Source organism: Vombatus ursinus, unplaced genomic scaffold (genome assembly GCF_900497805.2).
Source record: "Vombatus ursinus unplaced genomic scaffold, bare-nosed wombat genome assembly UNPS02014801.1, whole genome shotgun sequence".
NCBI lineage: Eukaryota > Metazoa > Chordata > Mammalia > Diprotodontia > Vombatidae > Vombatus > Vombatus ursinus.
Window position 1 is genome coordinate 18,124,290 of NW_020954579.1, and position 16,724 is coordinate 18,141,013.

General features: G+C 44.2%; 1 protein-coding gene across 2 annotated transcripts in view; it reads left to right on the plus strand.

Moving 5' to 3' along the window:
• Positions 1-14,413, plus strand: part of CDC42EP4 (CDC42 effector protein 4) — a 30,759-nt gene extending 16,346 nt beyond the window's left edge. For both annotated transcript variants that reach the window (XM_027873277.1, XM_027873278.1), the window contains exon 2: positions 10,728-14,413. In XM_027873277.1, the coding sequence (XP_027729078.1) occupies positions 10,842-11,906 (1,065 nt within the window). In that variant the 5' untranslated portion in view covers positions 10,728-10,841 and the 3' untranslated portion in view covers positions 11,907-14,413. The remainder of the gene's footprint in view (positions 1-10,727) is intronic.
• The last annotated feature ends 2,311 nt before the right edge of the window (positions 14,414-16,724 follow it).

Below are 16,724 nucleotides of genomic sequence, written 5' to 3' on the forward strand. Positions count from 1 at the left end.
TGTGGTCAGAGTTCTGAGGTCTTTCAGAGTTGTTTTCCTTAGAATTAATGTTGTCATTTCATAAACTGTTCTCCAGGTTCAACATTATTCAAACTCTCCATTTTACAGATGAGGAAACTGAGGTTCAGAGAGGTTTTGAGTGACTCATCTCAAATTCCATTGCTAGTTAGGGGCACAGCCAGGACTAGAACCCAGGTCTCCTGGGCTCTTTCTGTTATGCTGTAAGTTGCCATCATCCTGGTATAGTTTTAGAGAGGTGAGGTGAAAATTTTTCTGACACTTCTCCCTCCTGTATACCCTGTAGTGACATTTTATTTTGTTTTATTTTATTTTATCTTTGGAGGCAATTGGGGTTAAGTAATTTTCCCAGGGTCACACAGTAAGTATTTGAGGCAGGATTTGAAATCAGGTCCTCCTGACTTCAGGGCCACTGCTCTATCCACTTCACCACTTAGCTGCCTCAATGACATTTTATTTTAAAGAACAATATTCTCCAGGAGATGAAAGGTTCTGTGAAACATGGAAATAACACTGGATTTGTAGTGAGGGGACATTGGTTTGAAGCTTTGTCTGAAATTTATAACTCTGGTGATCTTGGGTAAGTCACTTACCTCTCTGGGTTTCAGTTTTGTGGTCTGAAAAACGAGGGGTTAGACTAGATGACATTTCCTGCTCTAAATCCTATGAATAAAATGAGGCTGCATGTATCTGTTACATGATGTTTTCTTGCTTTGGGGTAAGGAGGAGCAAAAAGATAAAGAAGGGATTCTCAGATGTTCTGGGCATGAGAGAAATACTTGACAAGTGTGAGTGCCCAGCATTGCTAGGCTTGCTGACTTTCCGGGGCTCTGTTAAATTGCTTCTCAAGCTAAGAGCCCTTTCCTAATGCCTTTAGTTTCCATGCAAAGACCGACTAGTTCCAACTCTTGGGTGTTGTTAATGAGTATCCCAAAAAATTCCCATTTGCTAGAATCACTCTATTTGTCAAATGGGCTGGTATCTCCTTTCTAGCACCAAGATTGCCTGTACTGGTGCCAAATGCTATAGTTAATAGGAATGCCCTTCCTTAGACCTATGACTCTGAGTACTGGGACCAGCCCTGTGACCCTGAAGAAGGCACCTCCCCAACAGCCTTCCTTTCTCCCCCACCCCCCACCCCCACTAGCATACTCTAGCATGGGGATTCTTGCCCTGCATGGTGCCCTCGAGGGTACATTTAACCTGTAACTCAGTGTCACTGTTTGACTTTAGAGATTCTTTTATTTGGCCTTTGCTTGAAGACTTCACACCACCACTACCTTGAAGACACCCACTTTTGGACAATTCTCATTGTTAAAAAAATTTTTCCCTCAACATTAAGCCAAAATTTGCCTCTGCTCAGAGGTTTTCAAAATCTTTTCTTTCATGACAGCACTGTGAGGTAGGTTAGTACAAATATTTTCATCCCCTTTTTTTTTTTTTTTTTTGGGTAGATAAGGGAATGGACCATGCAACAGGACAGGAGAAGGCAAGATTTATTCCTAAGATTCCAGAAAATAAGACCATATGTGAAGGGGTTATAGTGAGTATGGACTTTTGTCAAAGGCTGAGTCCTTGCAGGAACTCTTGGTGTCTTTTTCTTGAGGGATATGAGATGGGAGTTGACTTGGCATTCAGGGAAATACTGGTCTTCTGAGATGTCTACCATCCTTTCCCTTAACCCTGCCTTGGAAGAAAGGTTCAGTTCCCTGGGCAGTGGGTGTACAAAGCCAGGGAGTGATCCTCCCTGAGTCTCTCTTAGCTTCTTCCCCAAAGCTGAGTCACAGCAAGGGTGCCTCAGAAATCCACTGGTCCCTTCTTGTAGGCTCCTTTTCAGGGTTGGCCCCTCTCCATTCTGCCTTGCCCACAGAATCTGGCAGCCTCGAGCCTGAGGGAGGGAGTGACCAGAAGTTCCAAAGAAGGCTTGTGATAGGGACCTCAGTTCTACCAGCACTCTTCTTTAGCCCTGCCCCAACTCACTGTCTCTCTGCGAGAAGCAAAGGCTGTTGTGTCAGCTCTTGAGGTGGCTTCCCGGGATATGGAATGGCTTAAAATAATGTGGTAGGTGAATCTGTTTCCCCCTTTCCTGTGGCAGCCCCTAGTCCTGAAGTAGGCTTACTCTATCCCATCCTTTCCCCCTTTAAGAATCTTGTTCTTGCTGCTGGAACCAAGCTCTCTGCCCCAGGGGAGCCCAGACTTCTCTTGGGGGGGTAGGGAAATGATTACAGTTACCTGCTTTGGAATGGAGGCTCTTGCCTTGCTTAGCACCTTCAAGGGTAGGCTCAACCAATAACTCAATCTAATCTCACTATTTTATTTGAGAGGTTCTTTTACTTAATCTGGAAGCCACCAAGTTTTTGTACTCTTCCTCACCTGCATTGGAAATAGATTAGAGTAGTGAATGGCTTTGAGTAAAACATCCCCTTTTCTCCAGGAGACCACAACCCTAGGTTCTCAGGCAGGAAAATGCATGCCCTACCTCCCTACCTTCTCCAAGTTCCTCTTACTCTCTGTCCCCCATGCCCATCCTATGAAATTCTTGGGAGAGTATTGTAGGAAGCAGAGGATCTCATAGTTAGATGTTTGCCATCTTCAGAAGTTTGACTTCTTTGGATGTTTGACTTCAGAAAGAGTCCAGGGGAATGGAGGTCATGCCCTTTGAGAACTGATAAAAAAAAAAAAGGTGTTGTTTAGCCTGGAGAAAAGAAGGTTTGACATTGGGAACATGCTAGCTGTCTTAAAATATTTGCAAGAGAAACTGGAGATTGTTATGCTTGGTCCCAGAAGGCAGACCTAGGAGAAATGGGCAGAAGTGGCAGAAAGGTTGAATTAGGATCAGTATAAGGAACAGTTTTCCTAACAGAGCTAAACCAAAAGTGAAATGGGTTGCCTTGGGAAGGTTACCTTGGGAAATCAATGGGTCCTTTGACCCACTGGGGTTCTTTGACCCACTGGGGCCTTTGAGCTGATCTGAAAGATCAAAATGAGTCATCCCTAGTGAGGATATGGTGGAAGGGTGAGGGTGGAAATAAGGAAGAAGGGTTCATTGTAAATCTGGGAGTTGCGGGGATAGACATGAAGACCAGGGTAGGAAGTCACTCTTTTGTGTGTGCTCTCCTTGTGTAGGCAGGACAGCTACTTCTTCAGACTTTCTAGCCTCTCTGGGGCTGGTTGGTTTCTCTTTACCCAGGGTATGGCCCGTAGTAGGTGCTTACTACATTCTTATTTGGTTTAATTTAAAAGAACTCTATGGGGGGAAAGCCCTGGCACATGACTTTGTTCTATGGGGTTAGAAATTCCAACCATTGTACTGTGATTCTTGAGCAACTATGAGAAGTAGTCTGAATTAGTCTCCATTAACACTGCCTAGCTTCAACCTCTCCCCTCCTTTTGTATTCAGTTTGGCTTTACATACTTGTGCTTGTATGCTTTTGTGGGCAGATACTATGTTCTAGCTGTCTTTCAGGAGTTGAGAGTAACTTCCCATCTCTAGACCCCCTCAAAGTACCCAGGAATGGTGATATGCATATGGCAGACAGTCAAACATTGTGTCAACTGACAGCTTAGAACCATAGGATATAAATGCTAGAATGTCAATGCTGGAGAAACTTCAGAGATCTCTAGGCTTGGGGTTCTTAACCTTTTTGCATATCCTAGTGAAACTTATGAACTCTTTCTCAGAATAATGTTTGCTGCCCACATTCATAATTGAAGGAAATGCTAAATTTCAGTTAGAGGCTAATGAAAATAAAAAATGTAACTTTTTTTTTTTTTGCATCCAAGTTCACCAACTTCCTGAAATTTCATCCATGGTACTCTTGGGTGGTCTGTGGACTCTAGGTTAAGAACTCCTGCTGGTTAGAGTCCTTTATTTTATAGACGGGGAAACTGAGACCCAGGTAGAGGAAATGACTCAAATGAGTCAACATATGTAAAGCACTTTGCAAACCTCAAAAGTGCTATGGAAACCGTTGGCTATTATTGCTGTTATTATTCTAACACAAATGAAATAACTGAACAAAAAAATAATTATTACCCAGGGTTATATAAGTATTGGGGCAGTTAGGTGGTACAGTGGCCTGGAGTCAGGAAGACTCATCTTCCTGAGTTCAAATCTGACCTCAGACACGTACTAGCTGGGTGAGCCTGGGCAAGTCACTTAACCCTGTTTGTCTCAGTTTCCTCATCTGTAAAATGAGCTGGAGAAGGAAATGGCAAACCACTCCAGTATAATTGCCAAGAAAACCCTTAATGGAGTCATAAAGAGGTGAACACGACTGAAAATGATTGAACAACAACATACAAGGATTAAATAAGAAAGAGTTAAGCTAGAACTCAAATCTAAATCTTCTATTTCCAAATCAAATGCTTTTTTCGCTATACCATGAGGCTATCACTATCTTCCGAGAGAAGAGAGACTTAAAACAACATGGTACTAGGGAGAAGAAATAAGATGTGGTAGAACACTGAACTAGAGTCATCAGGACCTGGGTTCTACTCTTTTTTTTTTTTTTTTTTTTAGGCAATTGGGGGAAAGGTGATTTGCCCAGGGTCACAGAGCTACTTTGTTTGTTGTTGGGTTTTTTTTGGGGGGGGGGTTCTACTCTTGACTTCTCACCCTAGCTAGTGGTGTGGCTTTTGGAAAGTCATCTCCACTCCCTGGGCCTAATTTTTTCCCATCTGTTAATACGAAAGGGTGGGGGGGGAGGTTAAACTAGAGGATCCGTAGAAGGTTCTTCCAGAAGTGACATTCTGGGATTCTGTGAACAGGAGCCAGGAATCCTGATTTGCACACAGGCTTAAACAAATAGCTCCCTCTATACTTGCCCCCAACCCTCTAATGAAAACTGCTGGGAAGACATGACGGCTCTAGGTTGGATTTTTCTACCCAGATACCTGGCTATCATTTGGAGCTTTTTAGGTCAGGTCTAACTTCCTTCCTCCTCCCTATAGAAGCTCCTTTATCTGCCTTTCTGCAAGCGTGGGCTGAGAGCCACAAATAGTCTTTTAGGGAGTTCCGGGAGCAGCTTTCATGGACCTTTCTTGGTACTGATATTGAGGGTGCAGCCATGGCCACTGGATAGGGGTGGAGAAGGGAACCAGCTCTGCAACTGGAAACTTTTAATTCATCCAGCCATTAATTTCGAGCCTTGGATTACCCAGCAAGTTTCAGGTTCCCCAAGGCTCAGAGGTGGAAGTTAAATGCCAGAGAGTAATGTGTTTTAAATTGATTGGAAGTGAAGAGAGGCTAAGTTTTCTGGGGCTTTTGGAAGCATAGATTTAGAGCTGGAAGACATCAAAGAAACTGTCTAGTTCAACCTCGTCGTTTTTCAGATGAAGAAACCGAGGCTCAGAGAGTGGCTTGCCCTTGTATCAGAGCAGGATTCGAACCCATTTTTCTTAACTCCCAAGTCCAGCACTTTAACCGTTACATCATAGGTAGAGGGATCCTTTCCAGAAAAACAATGACCCTGGAATAATTAGGCACAGCCCTCTTCTCCCACTTGATCACTTCCTTTCCTTTTGGTCTCTTTTTTTTAATCTTAGAACAGTATTCTCAAGACCATTAGGTTCCAAGTATGCTTTGGGAACCAGGCTCCTAGTTCTGGCTGAATGGCAAAAGAGGTTTCAGAGTAACATGTGAGCCAAGGTGTGGACACCTTGTCTTGCCTTTATCACCCAGGTAGGAGCTTGAATTGTAGGCACAGTAGATGATGCTGCTACTGTTTGTCCTTCATTCTTGGAGAGGACCATGACATCAAGGAGGTGATGCTGTGACATGCAAGTGAATTGGATTTAAGTGAGGCAGGGCTGTGCAAAGTCACCAGCCTCACTTTCTCCTCCGGAGCCATCTGGGTCCAGCGGCCAGATTTGACTGGAGATGGCCCACCCAGGATGTAATGGGGGACCTTGGCCTTTACAAGCTAAGTAAGGTCTTTAACAAGTCTCAGTTTGACTGAATGATTGCCAATGTCATCTCTCCTTGTTTGCCCCACCTTTCCCTTTTTCTCTTTACCCCAATCAGGCCTGCTGCCCACTCAGCTTCAGATCTGAGTCCTTAGTCTATAAGGGGAGGAGGTACAGACAAGCTGCTGGGAGGGAAGAAGCTGCCAGATTGATTATTGACTCCAGTTATATACTGGAATGAGAGAAATCATTTAGAGCAGGATTTAAAAAAAATTAATGTGTTTTTAATAAGTTTTTTTATTGATATCTTTTTATAACACTGTAGTTTCTACCAGTATCCCTTCCCCTCACTGAGAGCCATCACATTTTCTAAAGACAAAAAAAAAAAAAAAAAAGGAAAAATTCAGCATAATCATCACCTCAAAAAAAATCTGAAAATACATTGAACGTATAACCCTTGTGGAACTCTTGCCTCAGCAAAAGGGTGGGTTGGCAGTGTCTTCTCATTTTCCTTCTTCGGAGCCATGTTAGTTCCTTATTATTTTGCTACATCCACTTTTGATTTCTTTGGGTGATGGTTGTTTCTGTTTACATCGTTGTCATTGTGTGTACTTTTGGATTGCCTAGAGAAAGGGGTTCTTAACTTGGCATCTATGAACTTACTATTTTTTTAAAATATTTTCATCACTGTATTTCAATATAACTGGTTTCCTTTGTAATCTTATATCTTTTATTTTATGCACTTAAGCAAGTCATTCTGAAAAGACTAAGAGGTCCATGACTCAGAAACGCTTAAGAATTCCTGTTTTACAGACTGTAAGAGCAGAGTTGTGACTAGATTTTGTGAACAGGAAGGGAGAAACTAGGGAACCTTGGAGGTGGAAGCAGGGAAGGGGCCAGACCAGATAATTAGTGTAGTGGCCAGAATGGTGAACTGGGCTCTGAGTCCCAGCACAGCCTTCTTGGACAAGTCACTCATCCTCTCCTAACCTAGGTTTTTCTCATTTGTTCAATGGGATAATATATCCCCTGCGGTTTTCTTGGGATTGTTGCAAACGCTAAAAAATATATTAAAAATAGCTGCTTCCCAATATTCTGTTGATAACCTTCTACATTCAAACTTCTAGAACTAGGTCCTGTAAAGACAGAGCTGCTGAGAATTGCAGATTGGAAAGTTGTTGACTTGATGGAGCATGGGACCTGGCTTTCATTTCATTATGGCCAGAACAGCTTCTCTCCCATTCTGGTGCTAAGCTACTGCTTAACGTCCTTTGTTAACCCTGATTTACCAAGTCCTCCTGCTGTGTGTTTTGGACAAACCCACAAGGGGGGAGGGGGAGTACTGGCTTGACGATTAGGCTGCTATTCAATCCCACCGTAGAGATTCTGAGTAATGCCAATGTGGGTGGGGGTGGGGGGCAGCTACTGATAGGAAGAGGAGAAGAGAAGGACCTTAAAGAGAGTGACTTTACCTTCTGACACTGTTCTCTAACTAGGCTGGAAGCAGGGTGGGGCTAGTGGCAAGGGTTCTGTCCAATCTGGATGCCATCATCCTGTCATGGTGCATCCATGGTACATCGAGTCCTGGAACAGTTAAAGAGGGGTGATAGCCTTTAGAAAGCAGATATATCACGATCCTACCAGTGACACTTCTTCCCAGGGATGATCTAATTCTTCTTTTCTGGCTTCTTCCTCCCCAAAACCTTCAAAACTTAATTCAAAGACACCTTACCAAACCGGTGAGTTCTTGGGACAGTGTTTGTTTAAGTTTCTGATTTCCTTATCAAGGTTCATAGCTCAGGTATTATTATATCTATCCCCAATGCCAGAATTTTGCAGTCCCTTGTTAAAAAAAAAAATCAGCCAGGGTATACTCGAAATCTGTAATTTTATAGCCTAAGCATCAAAATAAACATTACCCCTTGAAAATAACAAAAGTGATTATCCCAGCATCCTGGATAATCATCCCACAATACTGTTGAAAGCAATTACACATTAACAATACAGCGCAACACAAAATACAGTGCTAACACACAGCATCGCTAGACAGGGTGCTTCTAAATTACATGCAGGACATAACACATATATCCATAGTACATAGTACATAGTACATAAGCAAATCATCAACAGCAACAAAACAAAGCAAACTAGCTTTAACATTACAACATATAACTACTAAACATGGGCATGACTATTAATGTATAATAATAAGATAATAACATAGCACTTTAGTAATAATAATAATAATAACATAGCACTTTAAGATTTGCAAAGTGGTTTTACACTTATTTCTTTCATTCCCACATTTCACATCCCTCCACAATGCTGGCCGTCTTCTTTCCCATTGGCGAGTTTCTCCCGTGACCTCCATTTTGTGAGGGAGAGACACATCAGTCTTCATTCTCCTCCTGGCTGATTCTGACTTCCTATTCTTTGACACCATGTCCCCTCTGGTGGGCACCTTGCCCCCCACCTCATTCACCTCTTTGTGTGTTGTGTTCCCCCATTAGATTGTAAGCTGCCTGAGGACGGGGACTATCGTTCTTTTTCTCCTGTTTATATCCCCAGGACTTAGCAGAGTAGGTGGCACATAGTAAGCACTTGTTGCCTTCAAATACGCAAGTAAACAAATGAGTAAAATAGTTCATAGCTGACAGACGTGTTGCTATGTAGCACATCACGTAACAAGCACACAAGCAAATTTACATAAAAACAAGACATAAAATAAACATATTTTAAACATGTAGCAATTAATATGTGTATCAATGAACATGTACAGTTACATACAGGGTACCTTTACATGGGCAATCTGTAGTATTTTACCTGGCTTATATGTATGACTGCATCTTCTAGTTCACTTATAGCATCATAATTTTAGGTCAGGGGTCACATGAATCTAACTCCTTTGTGACCTACTGCATTCTCTGTCTTTCCTCCCTGAACTGGTTGAGGGTATGGGTCAGTCATCATCAACATAGCTATAGGCCTGCCTCCCTGAAATTGTTAAAGGGTCAGGTTGACTGTTGATATTTCATTCTGTTCTGTTGGTTTTCTGAACCCGAGGAATCTTCATAGCAATCTATAGTTCTAGGTGAGAAGAAAGTTCTCTCTGGGTTCAGTATTCTCCTGTCTGAACTGGGGTCTCCTTCAATTGGAAGGAGAAGAATTGGGTATTAGTACCCAATGTTTGCTTTACTAGAAATGTCATTATAAAAGCCAATATCTGGTTCAGGTAATCTTTATAAATGGTGGGTGGTCTCTTCTGTTCAAAGAAGGCTCCTGAGGTAAGTATCTGTCACCTTCGTACTTAACCATCAGAAAATCCACCTTAATTTTCTATGGAAATAAGTAATTGTAATTAATTGACTAGAGCTATTTGTGTGTATATATATATATATGTATATATGTATGTATATACATACATATATACATATATATGTATAAAAACTGTCTCAACAATTTTGCAGAAGTTAGCTTTCCACTGGTTAGCTATCCTTGGAACATGGTTTTTCAACAGAATTTCTCATTGTCTCATTATTATTCTCATGGTCTCATTGCCTCTGAGGTCCCCAAACCCCAGACGGACATTGCTTAAAGAAAGCTTAGGCTTGGCTTATGTCTAGGAGTCTCCTCAAAAGAGAAAGGTATTTGGTGTGCAATTTAGATCAGGTATAGGACAGCTATTTTATTTCCTCCATTTAAAAAAATGTTCAAAATGTAAAAGACTCATAATTGCCCAATTTCAAAGGCTTAAAACAAGAAATGGTAACCCATAACTCCTATTATTCTCTTCTGGGAGGCTGACACTTAAAACGCATCAAAATGTGAAACATTTTGCAGAAATGCTGAATAGTCATTTCACTTTCATCTTGGTGTTATAATTTTTGAGCACCACCCTCAAGGTCCATGTCTATGGTGAGCCAGGTCATGACTTGGGCTCACCTTCCTGGTGGTGGTTTTCTTTCCTGAGAAGTGTAAATGTAGTGAGCTACTGGGAATACCTACTGCTCTTAATTCTTTTGGCTCTGACCCATAAATGAACCATTCAGTGACTTTTACAGGAATCAGGTTAGGTATTATAAAGAACTTTACAGAAAGGCTGGTTATCACCAAGAACAGTTAAAGAGTCTTTCTCTTTCTTAGACCTTGGACTTTATGATCTGTTCTTCCCTTCTCCCATCTCAAAACCCAGCTTTATTGGGAGGTGGTGGGAGGGTTTGCTGCTAAGCTAGGGTAGGGTCCACATTTTAGTTTGTGGTATAGTGGGTAGCAGTGTCGGGTAACGAAAGGTCGTTGGACTGGGGAGTCAGAAAGCCATGAGTTAGAGTTTTAGTTTTGCCTGGCTGTGTTGTTACCTTGGGTAAGTTATCTTAACTTCCTTGGGTCTCCGTTTGCTTATCTTGTAAAAAAAAAAAAAAAAACAAGGGAGTGGAAGGGTTTGGGTGATTTCTAAGAACCTTCCCACTCTAATACTATGTAAATTATGTAAAAGTAGGAGAAATATAGATTAACCTCTCAGAGAAGCTGGCCAGTTGGGTTTCCCAAGTTTCTCAGAGTGCTCTGTTCTCTAAACCAGAATTGGTAATAGCCATTGACCTGGGGTGATCAGAGGAATGGGTGGGGTAGATTGAAAAGTCCATCTTTTGGGCTTGCTTTATCTGTTCTACTCTTTGCAACCAGGTTGAGGAAAGGGAGCTGGGTCTTAAAAGAGAAAAAAAAAAACAGCAACTCAGTAGCAGATTTATTTATATCACTACCCTGCTTTTCCAAACTTCATTAACACTTTGTGTTCTGTTCTCCAGACCCTGCTGCTGTATTCTCTTCATCATCCCATTCTCCTCGTGATCCAGACTCAGAGATCTGCTCCTCCATCCTGCATTTGACCTTGGGAGGGCCTGCCTTCCTGATCCAGGAAGATGCCGATTCTCAAGCAGCTAGTGTCCAGCTCGGCCCACTCGAAGCGCCGGTCACGAGCAGACCTCACAGCAGAGATGATAAGCGCTCCCCTGGGTGACTTCCGCCACACCATGCACGTGGGGCGTGCTGGGGATGCCTTTGGGGACACCTCCTTCCTCAACAGTAAGGCTGGGGAGCCAGACCCCGAGTCCCTTGAAGAGCAGGCGAGTGCTACCTCCTCATCTAAACCCAGTCTTCTGTCTCGAAAGTTTCGGGGCAGCAAAAGGTCTCAGTCAGTAACACGAGGAGACCGACGGGACATGCTGGGCTCTCTGCGGGATTCTGCTCTTTTTGTGAAGAATGCGGTGTCCCTGCCACAGCTCAACGAGAAAGAGGCAGCAGAGAAGGGGTCTGGCAAGCTGCCCAAGAGCCTTTCGTCCAGTCCTGTAAAGAAGGCAGCCACTGGAGGGGCAGAGGAGGAAGAGGTGGAGGAGGACGGAGGAGCTGGGGAGAAGACACCCCGTCTGAATGGATCTGGGGGTGCCCACTCTCCTGACCCCATCCTTGATGAGCGGGCCTTTGGGGACATCACAGACCTGCCTCACGTACCCAAGGCTGGCTATGGGTTGAAGCATGCAGAATCTATTATGTCCTTCCATATTGACCTGGGGCCCTCCATGCTGGGGGATGTCCTTAGCATCATGGACAAGGATGAGTGGGACCTAGAGGAAGAGGACGGTTGTCACGCTGACGAGGGCCCCAGCCACAGCAGCCAGCCCCCTCTTCCTGCCGCTGTTCCTCTGCTACAGCAGGAAGGGAAGCCTGGTCCGGACTCCCCGCTGCTGCCTCCCTGCACTTTGGAGGATGAGGGATGGGCGGCAGCAGCTCCCAGCCCAGCCTCTGCTCGCAGTGTGGGCAGTCATACCACAAGGGACAGCAGTTCCATCTCCAGCTGTGCCTCTGGAATCCTGGAGGAACGAAGCCCCGCTCTCCATGGGCTGGAGAGGGCTCGGGTCCCTCTCGCCCGACAGCCGAACAAAGAGTTCTCCTTTATGGACGAGGAAGAGGACGAGATCCGTGTGTGAAAGGGGGGCGGGGGGAGTGTGGAGTGGCTCTGCACAACTGACTTGTTTTTGTCCCCACTCCCTGTGACTTTTCACCTTTCTATGGGGCTCCCAGAGTCCAGGTAGAATAGCCCTTTGAAGGGTCCTTGGCAGGAAGTCTTAGTTGCAGGAGACACCTCTGTAATTCACCTTTGCCTGTGAATAGAATATTTGACCCTCTTTGTGACTGCTCCTAGATGTGGGATTTGGTGGAACCTGTGAGTCAAGCAACTCTGGGTTGGAGCGGGTGGGGATGGATTATTTACCTGACGTCTACGGACAGCTTGCTGTTAGCCAAGACATCCAGGGGTCAGGGATGTTTTCTTGGCCAAGGAACACTTCAACATGAAGCAGGAATCCATTTTCCAACTTTCTTTCTAGTTCCCTTCACTCTTACCTTTTCCCAAATGAATGCCAGATGTCAACTTGATTGCCTCTCCACGTTAAGCAATACCAGGGCAGCAGAGCCAGACCTCTATTTGATCTCTGTTTCTCCGGCTCATAATGTGTCTCCCTCTTTTCTCCCTTCCCATTCCATGCATCTCCCTCTCTCCCACTCTGTGTAGCTTCCTCCTCTCCCCCAATTTGTGTCTTTCTAAACCTCTCCCACCCCTCCACCCTCTTCCCACCCCATGTTTCTCATTCCCCATTGATTTTTATCTTGATTTGTAACTTTGTTTTCTGGCTGCTAGCCGTTGCTGGAAAGAGGTTTGAGCATGAGAGGAAAGGGTTGGCATTACATATGGTGCAGGTGGGGGAGTCCTCTGAGAAGCCGCCCCCCCTCCCCCATGTACCTATTTTCTTTGCTCATGTTTCTGTTTTAATAGGAGGTTGGAACAGGGGAAACTGTTGGGAGGAGAACTATAAAGTTCTTGGAGTCTGGTTGGGAAATGTTCCCCTTTCCACTCCCCCTCCTCTGGGAGCTCTCTTGCTGCCCCTTTCTAAGAACAGAAGTTGGGAGGAGCTTAGGGTTCCCCCAAACGGGTCTGGGCCTCCCTTTGTCTTGGAGGGTAAGAAGCTTGGCTGTGGGGGGAAGACAAGCAGTGGTTTGGGAGCTGTAGCCCATCCCTCCTTCTGGAGCTCCCCTCCCCCTCAGCAATGCTCCATTCCTGCCTCCCAGAACCCCGGGCAGGAAGTCTGGGGCCCCTTGGAGTTAAACAGCACCAGGTGGCTGGGTTGGGATAGTATACGTGGAAAATCTCTCCTTTCCCACAGCAGCCTCTGGGGAGCAAGGAGAAGATGATGATGGGAAGGCTCTGAGAAGGGCCCCCAGGTTGGGATTCTGAAATTTAGTCTACCCAAATGGGAGTAGTGATAATAACAAAACACGGGTGCCCAAACCACAGGGACCAGCTATTGACTCAGCCTGCTTTTTTTTTCTTCTTTCAAATAATGTGGGTGTAGTTTTTCTTTTTAATTTTAATCTAGTTCCTTTAAGGGAAAAAAAGGCCCTTATGGTGAGTAGGGTTCTTCCCAGACTTACCTGTTCTCTTCCCTGACCTGCACTATTCCCCTTTTCTTAAGAGTTTCATTTACCATCTCTTGGGCTGGTAGTGGGAATCTTCCCACTGGTGAGAAGGTTGACCGCCCCCCCCCCCCAGAGCTGTACAAGTTGTACTGTGTTAGTGGTCAGCCTTGCTCTCGTATTAGGGTTTCACCACAGACTGACCTCAGAGGTCATTTACTCCAGTCATCCCTTAACAGGAATCCCCTCCACAGCATAGCATCCCTGACAAGTGGTCCTCCAGCACTGATTTAAAGACTTCTGGTAAGTGAGAAACCATTACCTCCCATGTTGGCTTAGCTCTTTTTGTTAGGAAATCTTTCCTTACGTTGATCTTAACTTGGCCTTTCTACCACTTCTACCCACTGCTCCTAGTTCTGCCTTTAAGGCCCCAAGAACAAATCTCTGGTTCCTCCTGCAAATACTTTAAGGCAGCTAACAGATTCCCAACCCAAAATCTCATCTCCAGCATAAACACCCCCATTTTCTTCAACTAGTCCTCAAAAAGGCTTGACCTCCAGCCCTCCTATTCAACCTTTTTCTTATCTGAAAGCTACCCTGCTTGCCCCCTCTTCTTTCTTCTTGACATAGTGGTTTTGGGCTGGGTGAGAAGCCCAAAGAATCAAATAAACTATAGCCTAGGTCTGGAACTGGGGGGTAGGGGGGGAGAAGATGAGAGGGAGGGGATAGAACAAGACTGAAGCAACTAGTGACACAGGTGATGACGACTATATGAAACACTAACTTAGCTCTTTAAAAGCACAGACTTGGGTGATGTCCATGGCCAGTGACAGTTCTGAATCACAAAGGGATAATGAGCCTATTGGGACAGGGAGAGGGGAATGGGGATGAACCCCACCCCTGTGTGGGCAGCACATGAAATGTTTACTGGTGATGATGTAGCACACACTAAAATGCATATTCTTTTTTTTTTAAATGAGGCCTATGGAAGACAGAGTGGAAACATTAAAAATCCTTAGTGATGCTTGGTGTTTTCAACTTTGTGTGTTTATGTGTGTATTGGCGAGGGCAGGGGCATTGGTGATGGGATAATGTCCTAATTATGGATCTTTACTGACTATTAGTTCATTTCCTGTGAGGCATCGGGTCCTAAAGGCTCTTTGGGCCCCTCTTCTCATTCTCCCCCTAGGCTAGGTGCTTTCCAACCCCCTTGGAGAAGACCTATCAATTTGTTCCAGTCTTAGGCAAATGCTTTCCCTCTCTGAGCCTGTCTCCCTATCTGTAATATGTGGGGGTTGGTTTAAATCGGTGGTCTGCAAAGTCAGGGGTGGGGAGGTCCTCTGGGGGGGAAATGCACACATGATCAACCATCTCACTGTTATACCAGCTAGCCAGTCATAGGGCATTTCTCCAATACAACCACACCTTCCTTTAATTTCCCCCAACATTCCTTTATACTACTGCCTTCTCTGACTGGGTCCTTCTAAACCCAAATTCTCAGACCCTCAGGGCAGTTATAACCTAAATGCTACCAGGCGACCATATTGCAGCAACTGAGCAGGTGCCTTTGAAAAAATTTCCCCCTGGCTGTCTGGGGGTGGGGTGGTAAAGAAAGGGACAAGTTTTTGTTAGGCACCTAGGTACTATGCTAAGCACTTTGCAAAATTTTTTTGGGGGGGGCAAGGCAATGGAGGTCAAGTGACTAGCCCAGGGTCACACAGCTAGTAAGTGTCAAGTATCTGAGACCGAATTTGAACTCAGGTCCTCCTGACTCCAGGGCCAGTGCTCTATCTCACTTTACAAATATTTCATTTGATCCTTATAACAACCCTTAGGCAGTAGGTGTTTTTATTAAATGTGTTTTACAGATGAGGAAACTGAGGCAGATAAAGGTTAAGTGATTTGCCAGGGTCACATAGCTGTAGGGTGGATTTGAACTCAGGTCTTCTTGATTTCATTAAGAAGGAACCCTTCCTCCCCACCCTACCCCATCCTTTAAATTTGGGGTGAGACTGGCACAGGATGAGCAGGCATGGATGGGTTGTGATCTGCATTGAAGATGCTATTTACTTTTTCTTCCCCCAAACCCATCACTCTTCCAGACTTCTGTATCACTGTCAAAGACACCAACATCCTTTCAGCCACCCTGGGTTCCCTCACTCCACTGCACCCATTTGCCAGATTTTGTCATTTCTATTTCATGATCTCATAATAAGTCCCCTTTCTCTCTTCACATGGCTATCACCCTTGTTCAGGTCCTTATCACTTTTGCTTGGACTATTGGATCTTCTTGCATTAAATCTCCCCTCCTCTCCACAATTGCCAGAGTAAGTTTTCTTTTCTTTTCTTTTTTTTTGTGAGGCAACTGGGGTTAAGTGACTTGCCCAGGGTCACACAGCTAGCATCAAGGGTCTGGTATGAGACCAGATTTGAGCTCCTCCTGACTTCAGGGCCGGTGCTCTATCCACTGAGCCACCTAGCTGCCCCAGAGTAAGTTTTCTAAATCACATGTCTGAGCATGTCACTCCTCAATAAACTCCAGTGGCTCCCTGTTGACTCTCGATCAAATATTATTTCATCATGAATTCAAATCTTTAAAATTTCCAGTTTTATATTTTATAAAGGTCACTAATTATTAGTATTATGTACATATATATGCATACAATATAATAATAGCATTTATATAGTGCTTTAAAGTTTTGCAAAGTAATTTTTTTTAAGAAATATCTTCTCATCTTATCCTCACAACAACAATGGGAGGTAAGTGCTATTATTATCCCCATTTTACAGATGAGGAAACTGGGAAAGATGGTTTGCCCAAGGTCACAGCTAGTAAGTATCCAATGTAGAATTGAACTCAAGTTTTTCCTGACTCCAAGTCCCGTACTCTGTTCATTTGGCTACCTAGCACCCCTTGTATGTATTGGGGGGAAGGTGTTGGGTGCTCAAAAACTTTATTCTAATGAGGTGCTTGATCAAAAAAGGTCATAGTCCACAGGTCTAGATGACCTACAAGATCCCTTCTAGTTAACATTTAAAATCTAGTGGTTCTTGGGTTGGGAAAATGGGGCCGGTGAAGGGCTATAGCCAATGGGAAGCAGGTTATGTTGAATTGAGCTTAACTCCTTCCCTTTCACCAACCCTCCCCCCCCCCACCACACACACATAACACCTTTTCCAAGATCTTTCCACCAACTTTAATTTAGGTCTCTTGGGTAATTAGTCTGCTAAAGGAATGAGTTTGATGTGTTATTACCAGAAAAATGAGAAGTCCTAATGAGTGTTAATGAATTTGATAGCACCCCCGTAGAGATAGCCATAATATAGCAGAAACA